General features: G+C 44.5%; 1 protein-coding gene across 8 annotated transcripts in view; it reads right to left on the reverse strand.

Moving 5' to 3' along the window:
- The window catches only part of ULK1 (unc-51 like autophagy activating kinase 1), a 94,571-nt gene that overhangs the window by 46,886 nt on the left and 30,031 nt on the right, over positions 1 to 17,654 (reverse strand). For all 8 annotated transcript variants that reach the window (XM_017815412.1, XM_017815410.1, XM_017815406.1 and 5 more), the window contains 5 exons: positions 15,207 to 15,239; positions 14,400 to 14,436; positions 7,389 to 7,562; positions 5,589 to 5,662; positions 3,067 to 3,168 (listed from right to left, as the gene is read on the reverse strand). In XM_017815412.1, the coding sequence (XP_017670901.1) occupies positions 3,067 to 3,168; positions 5,589 to 5,662; positions 7,389 to 7,562; positions 14,400 to 14,436; positions 15,207 to 15,212 (393 nt within the window). In that variant the 5' untranslated portion in view covers positions 15,213 to 15,239. The remainder of the gene's footprint in view (positions 1 to 3,066; positions 3,169 to 5,588; positions 5,663 to 7,388; positions 7,563 to 14,399; positions 14,437 to 15,206; positions 15,240 to 17,654) is intronic.

The raw sequence follows: 17,654 nt of genomic DNA on the forward strand, positions 1-17,654 counted from the left end.
TTTAGGCAGCTCCTTCCTCCTCCCCGCAGATAACACTGGAGTCCCTTTGGCCTGCAGCCTCCTGGAGGTGCCTGGTTGGCTCATGCAGCAAACAGCCAGAGCACCCAAATGCAGCATGTTTCATGCTCCAGATTCCCATGGGAATCTCAGCCAGACAGGGATGAGGGGCTGTTCTTGCCAGCCTGGGAGGGAAGGCATGGTGAGGATTTAGCCTGAAGAGGTTAACGTCAGAAATCCAGTTCCTGGCTTCCCTGTACAACTGGGTCTGCTGGTGGCACTGTGTGGAATCAGCCTGTTCCCTCCCTACTCATTTGGAGACGTCTCTCCCAAAAACACTCATTGCTATTCATGGTGTCCCAATCACCCCTGTCCACCACCCCTCTTTTCTCCTAAAAGCCCTGTAAACAACAGTTTCTCCCTGATCAATGACCATCAGCAAATTCTTACAACACAGTCATGCCAACAAAGACAGAAAGCCAGTTAACCTTTAACCAGCTTCCCAGCATCTGCCCTGGACAGGCTTCTTTCACCTGGATCTCACAGCTCGAAGGCAATTTGTGACACACACAGCCAAAACAAATAGATGGGGCACAGAGAACCATCTGGGCTGAGCTCCTCTTTCTCCCTGATCAAACAAATCCACAGCTGCTCCTGCAGTAACAAACGGGATTGGCACTGAGCTTCAAAATACAAACTCCAAAAGAGGAAAGGGCGTGGGGAAAAATTAAAATAGAGGAACAGATGACCCCTGTTCCCAGCCCAACAGATGTTGGATGTATATGGGAAAGAGAGGTTATCTAGCAAAGCAAACACAGAGCAAGGGTCAGGAGCTGCTGGGAAGGGACTGAAGTGTCCCTTCCCTGCCCAGCCCAAGGCAGGGTTTGCCATGGCTCAGTCAGAGGGACCTGGGCACACAGCAGTGTTCTCACCCCTGTGTGAGCCTGAGCACACACCTACAGGCAGAACACTGATGGTTTTCTGACCATCTGCCCTTTCAAAACCTTGGCTGGAGAGCTCAGTGGAGCTGACTAATATTCAATTCTATTTCCTGGGGAAGTCTTCTCTATAGGAACAAATGTTTTCAGGAGAACATTTCTGTGACATCCCTCAGTGACCAATGATAAAAGCCACCTGTTCTTTCCACAGAAATCAGGTGCTGCACAGTTGTGTGCAATCTGCTAAGCAAAGAACACCTATGATAAAGTCACCATATTAAGTGGTAACTAAATAATTTGAATGAGCACAGTATCAAGGTGCCTTTAGAGACTAAAAAGCACCAAGTTACAAGGGAGAATGAGTGCCAGGCTCTCCTATGCAGCAGTCAAAGCTTGCCTTCTCCTTCCCCACGTTTTTTCCTTCAAAGAAAGTAAATATTTGTGTGTTGTCCTAACAGTCATTTTCTCTTCTCAAACAAAGAGACCAACACCAATGAACAGAAGCCATTCAGAAGTTTCAGTGCATTTTTGGGGTGTTTATAAAAAAAGAAACATGCAAAGAAAATGAAGCCTTGCTCTAAACACAGACCAAGCTGGTGGACAGAATATAAAGCACTGGGATGGAAGATTCTTACAGCAGCAGGGAAAAAATTACCCTGAAGGAGAAAAGTGCTCTTGGCTCTAGACAAAACCAAAACAAACCATTAGTTTACTCCCGTATTTGCCCACCCTTTCCTGCAACAGATTCAGAACTCATTTTATCCTCCCTGATGATGTAACTGCATAAACATTCGAGGTCTCGTGTGAAATCCTAAAGAGCTGTGAAACTAAAGCTCAGAAAATCCTGCACTTCATAAAATTTGCTTTATTAAATGAGCGTAGATTTGTTCCCAACTTTTTTTTTTTTTCTTTTTGGTGCTATTTGTTTTTATTTCCTTTTCATTCATTTTGGGGGCTCGATGGGTTTTGTTTGTTTGGGGGTTTTTTTTGCCATTTTGTTTCGTTAGGGAATCAGGATAAAGAGATGTCAGGACACGTGAAGAGAGGGCCACAGTTCACATGTGCCCTAATGATCTCAGAAAATGAAGAAGCACTCCAGAGGCATGCAGTTGACATATATCAGCATGCAAATATGAAGTCTTTTTCCACAGATTAGAGATTACAGAGCTCACACATTAGAGAAGCAAACAAGTATCAGCAATTCGAGCATCTCTGCTATGCTTTAAGACAGCAAGGAAAAAAACCTGACAAGTACAATACTTTAAAATAGTAATTGCAAGGGAGATCCTGGAGATCTCATTCAGCATGGAAGAAGGAAAGGAACACAGTGTGGCACACTAATGACCTGGACCAAGAAAAAGACACTGAGTATAGAGGAACTCCAGCTATGTATGATTACAAATATGTGAAGTAATCCTGAAACACCCATGAGGCTGTGGTGAATTTCTCCAGCATACAAAAATTTAAAATCAGAGAATGCTGTTCACAAAAGATATGTTTCAGCTCATCCAGAAGTTATGGCATTTAAATACGGAGTGGAATTTTACAGGACTGTGTTGTATTAGGAGGGGTTTGGACCTGATGAACAGAAACATTTCAGGCTGGAAGGGATTGCTGTGACATGACAGATAAGATCCTTTTGATAAGATTCTACTTAATGACTTTGAAAACCAAGTTGATTCAGCTGCAATACACCAGTTACCACCAAATCATCCTGAACATTAACCTGCAATTACAATCTTCCTCATTGTCCTTCCATACACAACAGAATTATAATTATAAATTATACACTAAGTACAGTTGTAAATAGGCCTGAAAAAACCCACTGCTTTAACTGATGCATGGTAATTTTCTCAATAAATGACTCTTCCTAAGGATTTATAACTGAGAGATACATTTCAGTGAGATACAGACCGGAAAAGAGTCATATTCTAGTAACACATCCAGCATTACAACATATAAAGCACCACACTGTCAAGGTGTTGGACAGCCAGACCTTCATGAGGCTGGATCTAGGGGAGCTGACATAATAATGACAGAAGCCTTTGAGTAACCAGATTAAAGGGGAAAAAAAGAGATAAAAAAAAATAAATCATGAAACAGTCAGAAACATCAGATCTAAGCAACTCACCTGAAAAGGAGCCTTTCCTGTTAGACACTGATAAATGATGGTTCCTATACTCCACAGGTCAGCTTTGGCATCGTAGTGTTGTGACATAATGACTTCTGGTGCCTTTTTGGGGAGAGAACAGAGATTCCTTTTTTAAGAAGATGCAACTTTTTCTTTTTTTTAGCAGCTCCAACAAGGAGAAGTCACTATCATGCTTTAAAAACTCTTGAGCTAGATTCCCCAATTACCATGAAAGATTTGCTCCCAATAAGACTGTAACACTATCTTGAAAGGGCCAATTCCCTATCTAAGTGGGGGAAGCAGAGACTTTCATTCAGGAATAAATAAAATATTCCAGTATTGGGTATTTTGGGCAAACTCAGTACTTTCCCCTCAGTGCACTATTTTCTGCTGAATCCACCTCTGCTCATAAGAAGCCTCATTGCAATGGCACAGACAGATCTTCTCAACTAAAGCAAGGAACAGGTAAATGATCAGGAGCAGCCAAGGCTCACAGGTTAAGCTCCAGCCTCCATCCTGAGCTGCTTCACTTCAGCACTTTCCTCATTTAGCCCAAGATGGCAGCACATTAATTAAGCTCCAGAGCCTGCTGCCAAGGTCACAGTTTGGGTTCAAAGGCAGCCCTCTGTGTTTCAGCCCAACAGCTTGAGCCCTGCTGTGCCTCAGACTCTGGTTCTAATCTCAGCCTGTGCACTCAGCTGCTCCCTGCCAGGCTTGTTCCAGAAGCTGGAGACAGTGCAAGCCCCCAAAGCCCCACGGCTCAGGAGGAGTGTGCCTTAGGAGCAGCAGCAGAGGGGGGACAGAAGGGCAGGCTGGCTAATCCCACGTGTTTATGACTAGAGATTTCATTGCAGTGCTGCCAGCATGGAACAGGATCAATTTTCTAGCTCTGTTACAAGTAAAGGCCACATATAATGGAAAAAAAAATAATGGCAACAAACAAGTTGTGGACAGAGGCTCGGTTTGTCCGTAGGGAAGCAGGCATGGCACCAAGCAAAGCCAAGGAAGAAGGACAAGAACTGCACAAGGAAGTTTCAAGTCTTGCATGACATGGATCATATTGGGATTCGGACAGAAAGCTCATTCTGATGGGGGTAAAATACCTTTCTTTTTTAAAACAGCAAAATGAAACAAGCAGCAATAGGCTGTGACCCAAAGGAGGGAATCAGGGCCTGCACTGCCAGCAGATGTTCCCAGAGCTCCTGCACAAGATTCACAATAGCAGTAGGGACAGACTTCAAACACTCCCTAAATCCCAGTCAAACCCTCCCTCCCCTTGTCCTCCTTCAAATCCATCAGTAAACACAGAACAATATGACACATTGAGATTCCTTGATATATCCAGAGTTGTTTAAAATAAAAATAAAAAATAAATAGAAAAATATCATCACTAGCTTCCTCCAGCCCTTTCAAAATATAAGCTGGGTGTTTTCAATTACTTTCACAAGCAAGTCTGAAAAAGTACCACTAAAAATAGACAATTCAGGAAACTCTCATAGGAGAAGAGAGTTACATCATCTTCACATATAGCATAGTTCAAATAAACATAAGGCTTCAAAAAAGGGAGAGGAAGTCTGTTTTGCTTAAGTTAGTACTGTGGAACAGACTACCAAATGCACCACCCCTGTGCAGTGCAGCACAGCACAGTCCAGCCTAACTCTGCCCAAACACCATAGACAAAAAACTTCAGAGTGGATTAGACCATGTTTCAAACTAGGTGCCTCCTGCCCCAGGGCACCTCTAAAAACTTCAACCCAAGTTGACCCACATTATGTTTTTACTTTGAGCTCAGACACCCACACCCACAGGAACTATTACATGACTACCTCTGACATTTTTATTTCTGTCTAGTTTTGTCATTTTTAATTTCACTGACTTGATGTGACACCGAGACCTCGCTGCTCCACAAGCACAAATAACAGATAACCTCATCACAACCTGATCCCAGAGTGGGAAGTACAGAGAAAGTGAAAGGGATCAGTTTGTTTCAGTCTAAGAAGTCATCCTGAAAGCAACTGGTTTGGTGAAAGTATTGACTGCAAAGGCTGAGGTGACAGCAGGTTTTTGGAACTTCTCTGTCTCAAAAGGACCTGCTGAAGCAGGGATTTACTGAGGTTCCTCTGCAGGGAAGCAACACCTCAAATAGCCAGATATGTCAAGTATCTCCCCAGCCCTCACTCTTCTGTTGTTGCTTTGCTCATAGCAGAGGAAATAGATTGCACTTCCCAATGCCTTCGGGGAGAGGCCTGGGTGACCTCTGGGAGATGCAGTTTCTGGGAGCAGACAACAATCAATAGTCCATTTATTTATCCAGAGCTCATCTGAAAATTACATGACAGCACAGGCACCCATTGTCTGACATTACCAGCAGCCAGAACTTTAGGAAGCCTCCAGGTAATAGCTGGTTTCTGACAGTAAATAAAATTTCACCTTTAGCGGAAAGACTAGAGAAAAACAAAGCCTTGCTTTTGGGGGGCAAAGCAAGAACAACACAGAAAAACATGTAGGCAAACCACACTTACCATGTACATGGGTGAACCACACAATGTTGCTGCCATCATATTGTTCTGCAGATACCGGGCAAACCCAAAGTCAGCTGCAGAGAAAAACAGAAACAGGTCAGGGGCAGTCACCAGTTCTAGAGAGCCTCCACCTTCTCCAGTTGATTCTTTCTACTTTCCTTTCATGTCCCATCAGTCTTCACAGCACCTGCCTCATCTTAGCAAGGCTTTGATAGCTCTCTTCTTAAACGCCAACATCCTTGTGCTAGTTATTAAGGCACAGTACAGACACTAGAAAAGGACAGACCAAGCCACAAAAGCCCAGAAGAACAAACTCCCATCTGTTTTTCAGGGATAAACAGTCAGTTCTAGTATCCATTTGCCTGCTCTTTGAACTGTCATCTGGGAGAGCTCTCTTGACTCCAGTGACAATGTGCCAGTTCATAACTAACCAGTTCATCTGCTGCTACCTCAGCCTTCCATTTGGGGAACTGAAAGTTCCCCTCCATTCAAAATGCTCAGTGTAACAAGACACCCAGGACAAACCACTTCCCACCACCATCCACACTTCCTAGCCCAGCCCTACTGGAGTCTTCCTCTTTTTCTTTAGAAAGGTTCCAACAGTGCCAACCCCAGCACTAGGACAGAAAGCTGAGCCACAGCAGAAAAGCCAGGGACAAGGAATACCAGGACAAATTACCTCTGCAGGTTACTGAGCATCTGATCATATGATACTTAGAGGTTCTCTCAAGGTTACCAGATATTTCAAGCTACGAGACTGACACTGTCATCTGTCACTAATGAACTGGTACAGCTAGATATTCCCTGGACCATGTACTCCTCAGGGTTGCAGGGTACACCCAAGAGCAGCTGTGCCTGCAGTGCTCCCGCCTGTGTTTGAAGCTCCCAGTCCCTTCCACCTCGCAGGTAGTAACTCTGCACTTCACAAAAATTTAAAAAAAAAAAAATCAAAACAAAACAGTCAAAGAGGCACCAACATTTCAAACTTTTCCACTGGACCTCATTTCTCAGGTGAATGAAAGCATTAACACTTCCTCCACAGCACAGGGTTCAGGTGAGGAACAGTTGTACCTAACTGGTGTCAGCTTCAGCTCAGGAGCTGTAACACAACCAAAAGCTCACATGTGAGGGTTGTATCATCCAGCACTCCTTCCTGAGAGACTCCAGGGGATATGTGTGCTCTGTAACTGGATTTCTGAAACATCAGTCCCAACTACTAGTGGTCCATCTGTGCCACTTGCCTGATGTGCAGAACATGAATCTCTTCAAGATGCAGCTGAGAAAACTGCCTCTAATTCAGCTTGTGAAAACACCCACTTTTGGGTGTGCCTGACCCTGTTCTGTGCTCTCTGTGGCCAGCCAGGAGAGCAGCTACTATCAGGCCTTCAGGCACCCACATTTACCTCAATACTATTAAAAGCTGAAGAAAAAAGTCACAACTTCTGCTTATTTCTTGGTAAGCTTGGAGATTACACGCCAATTAGGGCAGGCTGGTGTTTGTTTTTACTGAGGGAGGCAGGCACTGCTCAGCTGGGAGCAGAGCAGGGCCTGCCCAATTCCTTTTTTGTGCTAAGTCTGTGTCCTGGCTGAGCTGAAAGCTTTTGCTCCTCCTGCCTGGAGCCGGCTGAAGGCTACATCTAGCAGAGGAACTCAACGAGGAAGATGAAAGGTGTTAGGGAATTTTAAAAGAAGAGCAGCAATCCTTTTCTCCTCCCAGACAGCTCCCCAAAGACAGATTGAGGCTTGCCACTTATCTATCACCAAACCCTCCCGAGGGTGACGTTCGTAATGGGGTCTTACCGATCTTTATGCGGATGTTGTTGGGATTTGATTTCCTGCCTCCAGCGTAGGAAAGGAGGATATTCTGTGGTTTCAAGTCCCGATGGATGATGCCTTTGCTGTGCAGCATTTTCATGGCACCTGCTATCTGCTGGAGAAAGAGCCTGATGGTGTCTTCACTAAGTGTCCGCATAGCTGGGAAGGAGGGGAAAAAAAAAAATGACCACAGAAGAAAAACTTACAATGCCAGTTCCCCGAGGAGCCCAGAGGGCAGATTCTCACAGCAATTAGCTGTAATTTGTCATCTTTATTTCCACGTATGATGTCTTTTCCCCACACACCATTTCTGAATGATTCCTACAGGCAACAAGGGAGAGCGTTTGCATTCCCAGCTTATTCTGTGGTCAGGGCTGTTTTCAGCCCCAAGTCTCTCATGCTGAACTCAGGCCAGCACTGGGTGATGAATTTGGGTTATTAACTGCAGCCAAAAGTGACATTTGGTGAGGTTTAGGGCTTTCCTCAGCAAGAGCTGCCAGCCAGATCCAGACAAGCAGTAGGCAGGGCTGTGGCTCCCTCTGAGCTATGGGCAGAGCTTTATCACAAAGACCAGGTCTAAAGGTAGAGCTAAGAGAAAAGGCAGTTAGGATTAGGATTTATGCCTGCAAGAGTCATTAAGGCTCGTGCTGGGCCTGGAAGGGGTTGGTAGGTTAAATTCAGTCAGTTAGAGCACATGGCCAGCAAGGATCTGTAACTCTGGGTACCAATCCAAGTCTAGGCCTAACCCTGTGCATCATAACCTGCTAGACCAAACCAGAACTCTAATCCCAAAGCCACTGTTTGGGTGAACCATGGTCCAACACCTAACAACACACCCTACCAAGTGACCCCTTCAAACCCTCATCTGACACCCTCCATCACATCCATAAACGCAGCAAGAATGTCTCAGAATGCTTTCATAGGCAAATTTTTTAAAAAGAATATAATAATCAAAAGCTAATATAGAAGCTCTAAAGTGCCCTCTCCTGAGATATGGGCTTCCCAAGAACTGTAGTGTGAAAATAAACATCGAGGAGATTAAAATAATGTTCAACTGACTCTTCTAATCAGAGCAATGCAACATCAGCTCTCGTTATTTTAAGAACTATATGTATGAAACTCTTGCCAAAGCTGGGAGCAGCCTGCTGAACAAACCCCAGGATCAACAGTGCTACCAGCCTGCCTCCTTGTCAGTCACTGAGCAAATCAGGCTTCAAGCAAGCACCATTCCACCTAAATAAAATAATTTCTTTTGTAAAAGGTCCCTGTAAATTAGTTGGGACTTCATTAGTGTTTTTCCAGCTGTTCTCTAGTAAAGACATTAAAACAGGCTGGCAGGAGCTTCAAAATGCCACTCTACCCAGTCAGCTAGAAGGGAGGAATCCTTATGAAAACACAGCTGAGGTTGCACACAGCTTTAACACAACACAGGAAATTAAAAATCTAACTTTTAAAATACGTGCATGGGAAGCAGCAAGGGACACAGATAAGTTAAACAGCACTTAGAATAGAAAATAAACTCCCACCACTCCCAAACCTCACTGTTCTGGGAGGAGGCACAAACACAGCTAAAGTGTCACCAGAGCTATCAGGTGGTCCTGGACTCGTACACGTGAGACCAGTGCACATGGACACAGTTCCTCTCCCCTTGCTGGGCCTTTTTCCTTGTGGACTGGCACTCAGCTGGAATTCATGAGACTCCTCTGCAAGAAGGGGAGATTCTGTGAAGGGATTTTAAGGATATTAAGAGGCAGCTCAGATGCAAGTCTTCAAAACCCACTTGCATCTTCTGAAAAAAGCGTTGCCTCATCTTTAACAAGGCTTTCCCCAACCTCCTGCTGACTTATCTCAGTGTACTCAGTCCCATACCATTTTCTGCCAATTAGAAGTCCAACATCTCTTAGCTGTGCTCAGTGTTCTCTCCAAAAAGGCCTCTGCAGTATTTCTGTGATTTCTATTCAAGGAAATCTATTCAGGAACAGTTAAAACACCACCTTTAAACAAAACAGCAAGAATTCCATCTTTTTTTTCCCAATTCAGCTCAGGCCCAGGAAAGGACAGGCTGTCTCATCTCCCAGACACGAAGCAAGGCTTGAAACTTGGCAATTCTTATTATTAAGCAAACAGGCAATTACCAGCTCCTGGCTAAATACACCCTGCCTCTAGCAGGGAAACTGCTGAGAGCCTTGTCCTGACCTGCAGTCCCAACAACATGCCACGACTTTGAGGCGTTACCCTCTCCTTTATATAATTTGGTGGCTATAAATCTAATACAGAACTAGCCACCAGCCCTCAGCAAATCAGCTGAGCCTCCCTAATGTGGATTCTAACTCTCCATAATACTGAAAACAACACTGCTACCAAGATCAGAAAAATCCACTCACCCATAGAAAATAGGGCTTCTAAACTATTAATTTCTGCAGAAATGAAGCTTTTCCGCTCCGCAGAACTCTGTACAAAGCTCTCGGCCCTGCAAAAGTACTGTTTTCCTGGCACACACAATCTAAACTGGTGTCTTGAGCCTGCAGACAAGTTCTCCAGTGCAACTGCAGTGGCAAAGTGCAGCTACCACGTTGCAGTGCAGCAAAATCAGACAGAGGTCTGGATCCTCTGGCAGCATTAAATCCCACAAATCCAGGTAGGAAGGCAGGACTGTGAAATTGAAGTGCTGCCCTCAGGAACAGAGAAGGGACAGTCGGCTCCTAGGGGAGTGCAGGGTCCTACCCTTTTACCTCCCTCCATTGACAAACAGGCTGTAACACAAGAAACAAAACTCCTTATCTCTCACACTCAGCCCATCAGTCTGCTGTGTGACAGCACCAATCTGCAGCTGAAGGACAGAGACATAAATACAACTGACATTTTCACAGACTTCAGGATATTGGCCTGAGAAAGACTTCCTAGACCAGCTACCAATAGCAGAGCGTAGAAGAAGATACAGAAAACTCATTCAATTTAGGTGCCATCAAAAAAATAAACACTGTAGAACAAAACAACTCTTTCCTTGCTGCATCCCAAACAGGGAACTTGTACTTCTGTCTCTGTAAAAAGGGGATATTCTCATCTTCATCAGGAAACCGCTGGCCAAATACTAAGCCTGCACTAAAGTCTGGGCATCCCTGGGGATGTCTGTGGTGAGCAACACATTCTTGCAGAGAGAGCTGTTTCACAAGCTCTACTTTGCCATGACTGAGAAGCAATAATATCCCTGTGTTTATTTTCATGGGCTCCACTTCAGTGAGGAGGCACTCTGCCTTCTGCCTTGGGAACAGCGGCTGCACAGGTCAGTAGATCACAGCAAATATTTACTCTGGGTCAGTGTGGGGCCTCTGTGCTTTGTAGCTCTTGAGGCGCAGAAAAAGGATGAAACGACCTAAGAAGTGCCCTGGTCAGTCTGTGCTGAGATGTTCAACCTGCAGGAGGCTGCCAGGTAAACTGTAGTAAATTGTAGTAAACAGCCCTTGACAGCTGATCCAAGAGTAGGTGCACTGGAGTACACCCACTGATGTTACATTACAACACCATTCTGGAGAAGTTATTTAGGAAAAAGAACATCTCCTGTTACCCACAGGTGTCACAAGTATCTCTAACATGGGCCCAATCCAAAACACACTGAAGCCTGAGATGAAGCTGATTTATTTGGGGCCTGGCTTACACCTACCCCAGAGTTCCACTCATGCACAGCATGGCCAGTGGGACCCCTGTGAAGTCTTCTGTACAAGTCAGGAGATTTATTCATGATAGGCCAAGTCCTGTCATAGATATTTCTTAATTACCTGGCTGCAGAGGGAAAAAAGCTACACAGCAGTGCTTCACACCTCTGGTTTGGAAAAGGGTCCCACTTGGGATGGACTAGAAGGATCACAGCTCCCTGCATCTGTTGTGGTCAAACCAACAAATATCCTGCTCTGATACAAAAGAAACAGCTTGGGGAAAGGTCAAAAATACTCTCCTGTGAAGCGCCCATAACAGCCTGTGTCAATGCCAACTCACAGAATTTAAGAAGGAATTTTAGACCAGCCTGCTCTGACCTCCTAAGTACCTGAGGACACAGAATTCCAGTTACTCCTGTAGAGAGGATGGTCACTTCTGTAACACTCCCCACAGCTGTACCACACACAGCAGAGATCTGCCACTCTCAGCTCAAAACATCCCCATGATGGGCTTAATTTAAACCAACATGCATGGAGATCCTCCCAGGAGGGAAACTGCATTGTACCACTGAAGGACAACAACACCAGAGAGAAGCTGTGCTGAGACACAACCTTGGGTTGTACCCAAGAGATGGGTCTGGCCAACAGCACTGCAACGTGCACATATGCACGTCCTCCAGTTATGAAGACAAGGAGAATTAGAGTGCCTTTGGATTCAACATGGAATTACCATATTGCCTAATGCCTGTAATTAGAGGGCAGAATGGATCGGGAAGCTTACAAGCAGCTCATTCAATGAGGAACAGGGGATTTGCATGCGCAGCTTGGTTAAAGTGTTACAGGAACTACCAGCACAAATGTCTGAGGAGCCAGTGGAAAGGAGATCTGCAATTAAACACCCTCACACAATTATCAAAATAACTGAAGCAGCACAATAACTGCTCCATAGAGATGAGCCTCCTGCGTACCACTGAAACACCCTGGCAGAAATCTAAACTTTCCAAGATGAGCATTCAGTAAAAAAATCACTCCTGTCAAAAGCACCTCAAGTGCCTGCAGAAGCTGGAAGAGGAGATACCCCAAAGGAGAGTGCAGTGGAATGGAGAAAGCTGACACTCACATGTAGGCTTTGGGATCTGGAAGACCCAGATCTCTGCAGCAGTGAACTAACTGCAGTCCCTTACTGACTCCTCCCTCTGGAAATCAGTGCCTGCTGGGTTCTCTTCACTGGCAACCAGCAAGCAAACAGATGTTAAGAGTTAAAATAAAAGTAAGCACCAGTTTCCCAGTCACAACAGCTGCTCTTTAGAGTTGTCACGGTAATGTATTTTATTGGTAAAAACAGAGCTAAAGGTTAACTTTCTCAATTTAACTCAGGCAGAGAAGGATCAAATCATACCCCAGGCAACGCTCAAACAAACCCAACTGAGGTAAAACTGAATTTTATTTGGAAAATAAAATTCACCATCGCTTTCTCAAACTAACCACCAACTTCCCAAGTAATCTCAATTGATAAAGAAGGAAGTGAGCTGTATTAACAGCCTAACTAACTGCACACTTTACTTTTTTCTTGGGGTTTTTTTGGCGGTGGGGGTTGGCTGAAGGGAGAAGATGACAATGTGCACACAGAAGCAGCAGTATGAACAGAAAGATTTTCTACAAATCCCTGTTTCTGTAAATCATTTGGCCAGAAGCTGTGTTCTTCCTTACCCACACAGCTTTGCCAAGAAGAGTGCACAGCCCAGTGCTTTAACAGCAAGATTCATTTTGTGGGCATGAAAGCTAAAAATTTTGGCTTTCAAAGCCCATGCACTGGTAAAACTGAAGTTTCACTATTTTTAAAAAGCATTTTATGAATAAAATTTGCACTTATATTCAAAGAGAAAAAGAAGGTACCAAATACAAACCCACCCTCGGTGTTCATAAGTGTTCCACCACCACCGAAGACACTCCTTTTAAAGCACAGCAATACCCAAGAGATGCAAAACACCATCACTTATCTAAGACAAAGCACACTAAACCTGCATTTTAAAAACCAAATGCCTGTTACTTCTATCTCACCCACATTTTAAACAAATAAAACACAGGAAAGGCAAAATATTCCTTTTTTCCCTCCTTTAAGTAATAAATTCTTTCTGAAAATCAAAGTCCACAAGCATAATTCATTAGCCTGTATAAATAGAGTGCAATGTGCTAGCATCAAGCCCCAAATAATCATGCTAGGGATACCAACACTAGCTGTGGGGCAAATGTAAATTTAGCTTTTAATCCTTCACTTTCTGCCATTTCCAGGCATCACACACCTCAGTAAGGAGCCTGAAGTATTATCCAGCTGACTAGCTTTTAATTTGAACACTGTGAACAAACTTTGTTTAACCATGACCCAGAGCCACACATAAAATGAGATTAAACTTGTCTCTTTACATTTAGTAATCTTCTAGTTAACATGCAAAACATCAAGAAAGCAACTTTAAAGGAAAAAAATTCAGTCAGGGCAACAAAAACTAAAAGGCTGTGTCTGACTGCCGCTAAGTAAATTGTTAAACATGTTATCCTATTTATTTTAGGTACTCAGGTGCAAGGTGATTGTCTCAAAGGCCAGGATCCTGTATCTTTGCCAGGTGCTCCACTGAAAAATACCTTGGGAGACTGCAGCCTGAGTCCCAGCAATAGAGCTGGCAAAGCATTTTTCATTTGCTTTGATGGCAGAGACACCCTTGAGTCTCATCAAAAATTATTCAAGGCACCACAGTCCCAGGTACCTGTGCTGTAGTCTCCACATGACCCTGAAGTCAGTAGTTTTTGTCACCCCCACAGCACTAGTGGCTACACTACAGTCACCCTCAATACACTGAAATAGAAAATGTGTTCTGCTCTAGATGTGGGAACACCCTTAGGGGTAAACTTAAAGAATGTGAAATATACTCTTGGGATCTTATTTTAATCCGACCCTACAGGACTGCAAGGCTCCAGTATAAACAGCTTTTTGCCAGTGACAAAGAAAAGACAAACTGCGTCCCCAGCAGTGTTGAAATATGTTTAACCTGTAAGGCCATTGTAACTAAAATACATAACTACTGACAACAGTCACTACTGACCTGTATAGAAAGGACTATAAAACCAGCTTTTATTGTAATGGAGTCTCAGTTTTCAAATGATTACCAAGGGTGAACCTCTCAGAAGAGGGGCAGTGATACTCTTTATTTTGTAGGAATTTAAAAAGAAAAAAGGATATACAATCTGCTTACTTAGGTGTTGTACAAGGCCCAGAAACTTGAATGAGCTAAACCAGTCAGTATTTCCTTCTGAATACAGAGGATATTCTCCATACTGTTCTACTTACTGTGAAGGTAGTCAGCCAGGTCACCACCATTACAGTACTGCAAACAGAACAGAAAGCTCAGTTAATGTAAGGCAAATCAAAGATTAAAAAGAAAAACAGTAAACTTCACTAGGATGGCAGGCTCATCACAGTATTTAAACACGTGTCAAAATAGATATTCGGAAGTTGGCAGGGAAAACCCCATTCCTGTGGGTTCCTCTCCTGTCCCATTTCCCCCAAATGTTATGCTGCATTATGATGCACCAGCATTAACCAGCTCTTGTGCACATCAGAGAGAAAGGTAAAACCAGAACAAAGCAGAAGGGTCACCACTGGAGACACCACCAGCCAGCTGGCTGAGGAAAGCCTGGGAGCAACCACAGCTGGAAGCTGGAATTCCTCACATCAGTGTTCCACATCATTAAGAAAAGTCAACAAGACCTCAGTGTGAAAACTGCAGAGGACAGAAAACATTCACAAGCTTTGCAGGTAAGCTGTGTCAAGAAAATTCTCTCCCCATGTATCTTTGAAGCAGATGCCACCCAGGAGCACCCATCTGACCCTTGAGGTAAAACGTCTGACTGCTCAAGCCTGTGCCAGCACGACCTTCTGACAGCAGCAATAGGAAAAATCCCTCTGCTGCTATCTGCACCCACACAGCTCTGCCTCTCAAAGGCTTGCAGCTGCAGATTAGATTAGCAAAGCATCACAGGTGAGACTGCCAGCAGGAAGAACCACTTGTGAACTCGCTGGGTCCGCTCAAAACAAGCTTAAAAAAATTAAAAGAGGGGAAAAGGGTAAAAACAGAAAAAGAAGGCACAAACTCACCTCCATAACCAAGTAGACAGAGTTTGCCAGTTCCTGGGGAAATAGAGAATAGAAAAATAAGGGATTTACGCATTGAAATATTTCACACACTTAATTGCTGCACTTACATTTAAACAGATAATCTGTGCTCTGTTATGAGTCTGACTGAAGAGAGGGAAAAAACGTTATTGGTTAATTCTTGGAAGATTGCTTACTTTGAAAAATGTCATGTATTTAAGCATGTTATTGCTTTCTGAGTGTGCATCTGTTTAACCAAGCTGATCTCCTGTATTGTGGCTTGGATCTTCATGTCCTGTCCAGTCCTGGGGATTAACAGTGGCACGCAACACAGATGCTGGCACACTTCTATCTTAGAGCCTTAATCGTGTCCACATTTAACTGGGCCCTTTATAGCAGCTATGCCCACATGAGCAGGTCTGGTCTGAGGAGAGAGAGAAGAGCAATGCAACTCTGGGACTTGCAGTTCAACCCCATGGCTGAAAAGTGCCCAAGAGATTCACCTTCAGTTGCTGGTAAAAAACAGAAGGATCTGGGGTAAAAAATGCAACACCGGCCAATCAGATTTTCCACATGCATTAACAGAGTGCCATTATCAGGTGGGTAAAGCTGTCTGGATTATCTTGGGGGTCAACACCAGCTAAGACCAGGCCAAACACTGGTATTCCTAAGTTCCTACAGGTGCTGCCCTGTGATGCTCTTCCCACCTTGAGAGTTTACCTCCTGCCTTAGCTGACCCTCTCCCCCAGGACCCTGCCCTTAGGAAACATGTACAGGACTGTATATCCACAGTACAATCACAGGATAGTGTGAAGTCCCCCACAACCATACAGCACGTGGTGACACCAGCAGCTGTCTGGCATGTGTCTGGCAGAGCCATCAAACTACTGGCAGAACAAACATGAAATCAGGCAGATCTTTCAACCCCAGGTAGACCCAGAAGGCCTAATGACTAAATCCTGTTGTTGAACAGAAGTCAGACAGAAGCAGACCTACTACATAAAAACCTGTGAACTAAGTCACTCCTAAAGCCTGCAGACTGGAAGTCACTCCTCAACTCAAGGGCCAGCCAGGGACATGAGCTGGCAGCAATTGCTTGAGTGGGTAGAGAAGTTCTAAAAGTAGTAGCAGAGAGCAAGAGACTTCATTTCCATGGCACTGGGGCAGCATGACTTCACTTACAGGCTGTTTAGGTACCTGCCCACCTGATTCCTCTTCTGAGCCCAACTATCATTTCAAAATCCCCAGCATCCACCCTACCAGCTGTTTGGTTTCCAAGCAGTCTCCAGTGTCTGCTCTCAGTCCCTTTCATCTTGGTCTGCCCACAGGACTCTACCTCCTGTCAAGCCTGTACCAAATTGCCTGCCTTTGTCAATGCCTCGAGTCCTCACAACGTGAAATCTGCATTTCCATATGTTGGCTGGAAGACTGGTTGGAGGAAGAGGAGGAGAGAGGAGGAAGCTGAATTACCTGTGATTTGAGAGACTCAAGCCACAGCTGCAGGGGGCACGGCCACCTTCCCCCAGAGGGGCTCAAGGCACCAGGCAGCCCCGGGTTCAAGTGTTCACCACAGCCCAGGGCCACCCTCGACTCTTACAGCTGCTCTCACTGCCAAGCCCAGCTGAGCTTTTTGAAGTCCCCTTGTTTGCTCAGAAAGCAATTTTCTCTGATACTTCAAGAAGGCGTTTGTTGCACTTCCTTGCATGACAAGCACTACTTTAAACAGGCTTTGTTTTCCAACCTCTGTGTTTGAAAGCAGCACACATTAAGTCATCCAATTCCATACACACTTTGGGTGAAGTGGGAAACCAGTCTGTGGTTAAAAGCACCAGTCAAAGGGAAGCAGTGCAAGGAGAAAATCCCAAGCATCATTACAAGCTCTGCACATGACAAAGCACTGAGGGAGAATGTTCAGGAGTGTTCGAAGCCCACCAGCTCCTGCTGTCCTAAGCAGGAACGTTGGAAAGCCAAGGTTGATGAAAGATACTCAGGACTTTCAGTTCTACAGGAACTCCAGCCCCAGATGTACCAGAAGACACGAGACACACCAGAAGTACAGTGCAGCTGCTCAGGCAGCTCAGTGCCGGGCAACTGTTGGGCACAAAGGAAGTGTCTGAAGTGGTTTTTGCAGCCCACACCAAGTTCATCAGTGCCACAGCAACAGTTTTCATAGGCACTTCTTGGCTAAACATGCTGTGTTCATTGCAGCTCAATAACTCTATACATGAATATGTGTAGTGACAGCCGGGTTTGGGGAAGCTCAGTACATTATTACCTATGTAGAAAATGAAGAGGAAGCAGAGCTTACACAAACCAAGCCCAGAAGATATTTGTAATAGTTTGTTAGCCAACAACTAATGTACACTGAGCAGTTTGGTTGTTTTTCCACTCTACATTATTTAAAGACTCTGCAAACAAACATCATCAAGCAAGCCATTGATTTTTGGCAGC

This window comes from Lepidothrix coronata, unplaced genomic scaffold (genome assembly GCF_001604755.1).
Source record: "Lepidothrix coronata isolate B3197 unplaced genomic scaffold, Lepidothrix_coronata-1.0 Scaffold51, whole genome shotgun sequence".
Taxonomy (NCBI): Eukaryota; Metazoa; Chordata; class Aves; order Passeriformes; family Pipridae; genus Lepidothrix; species Lepidothrix coronata.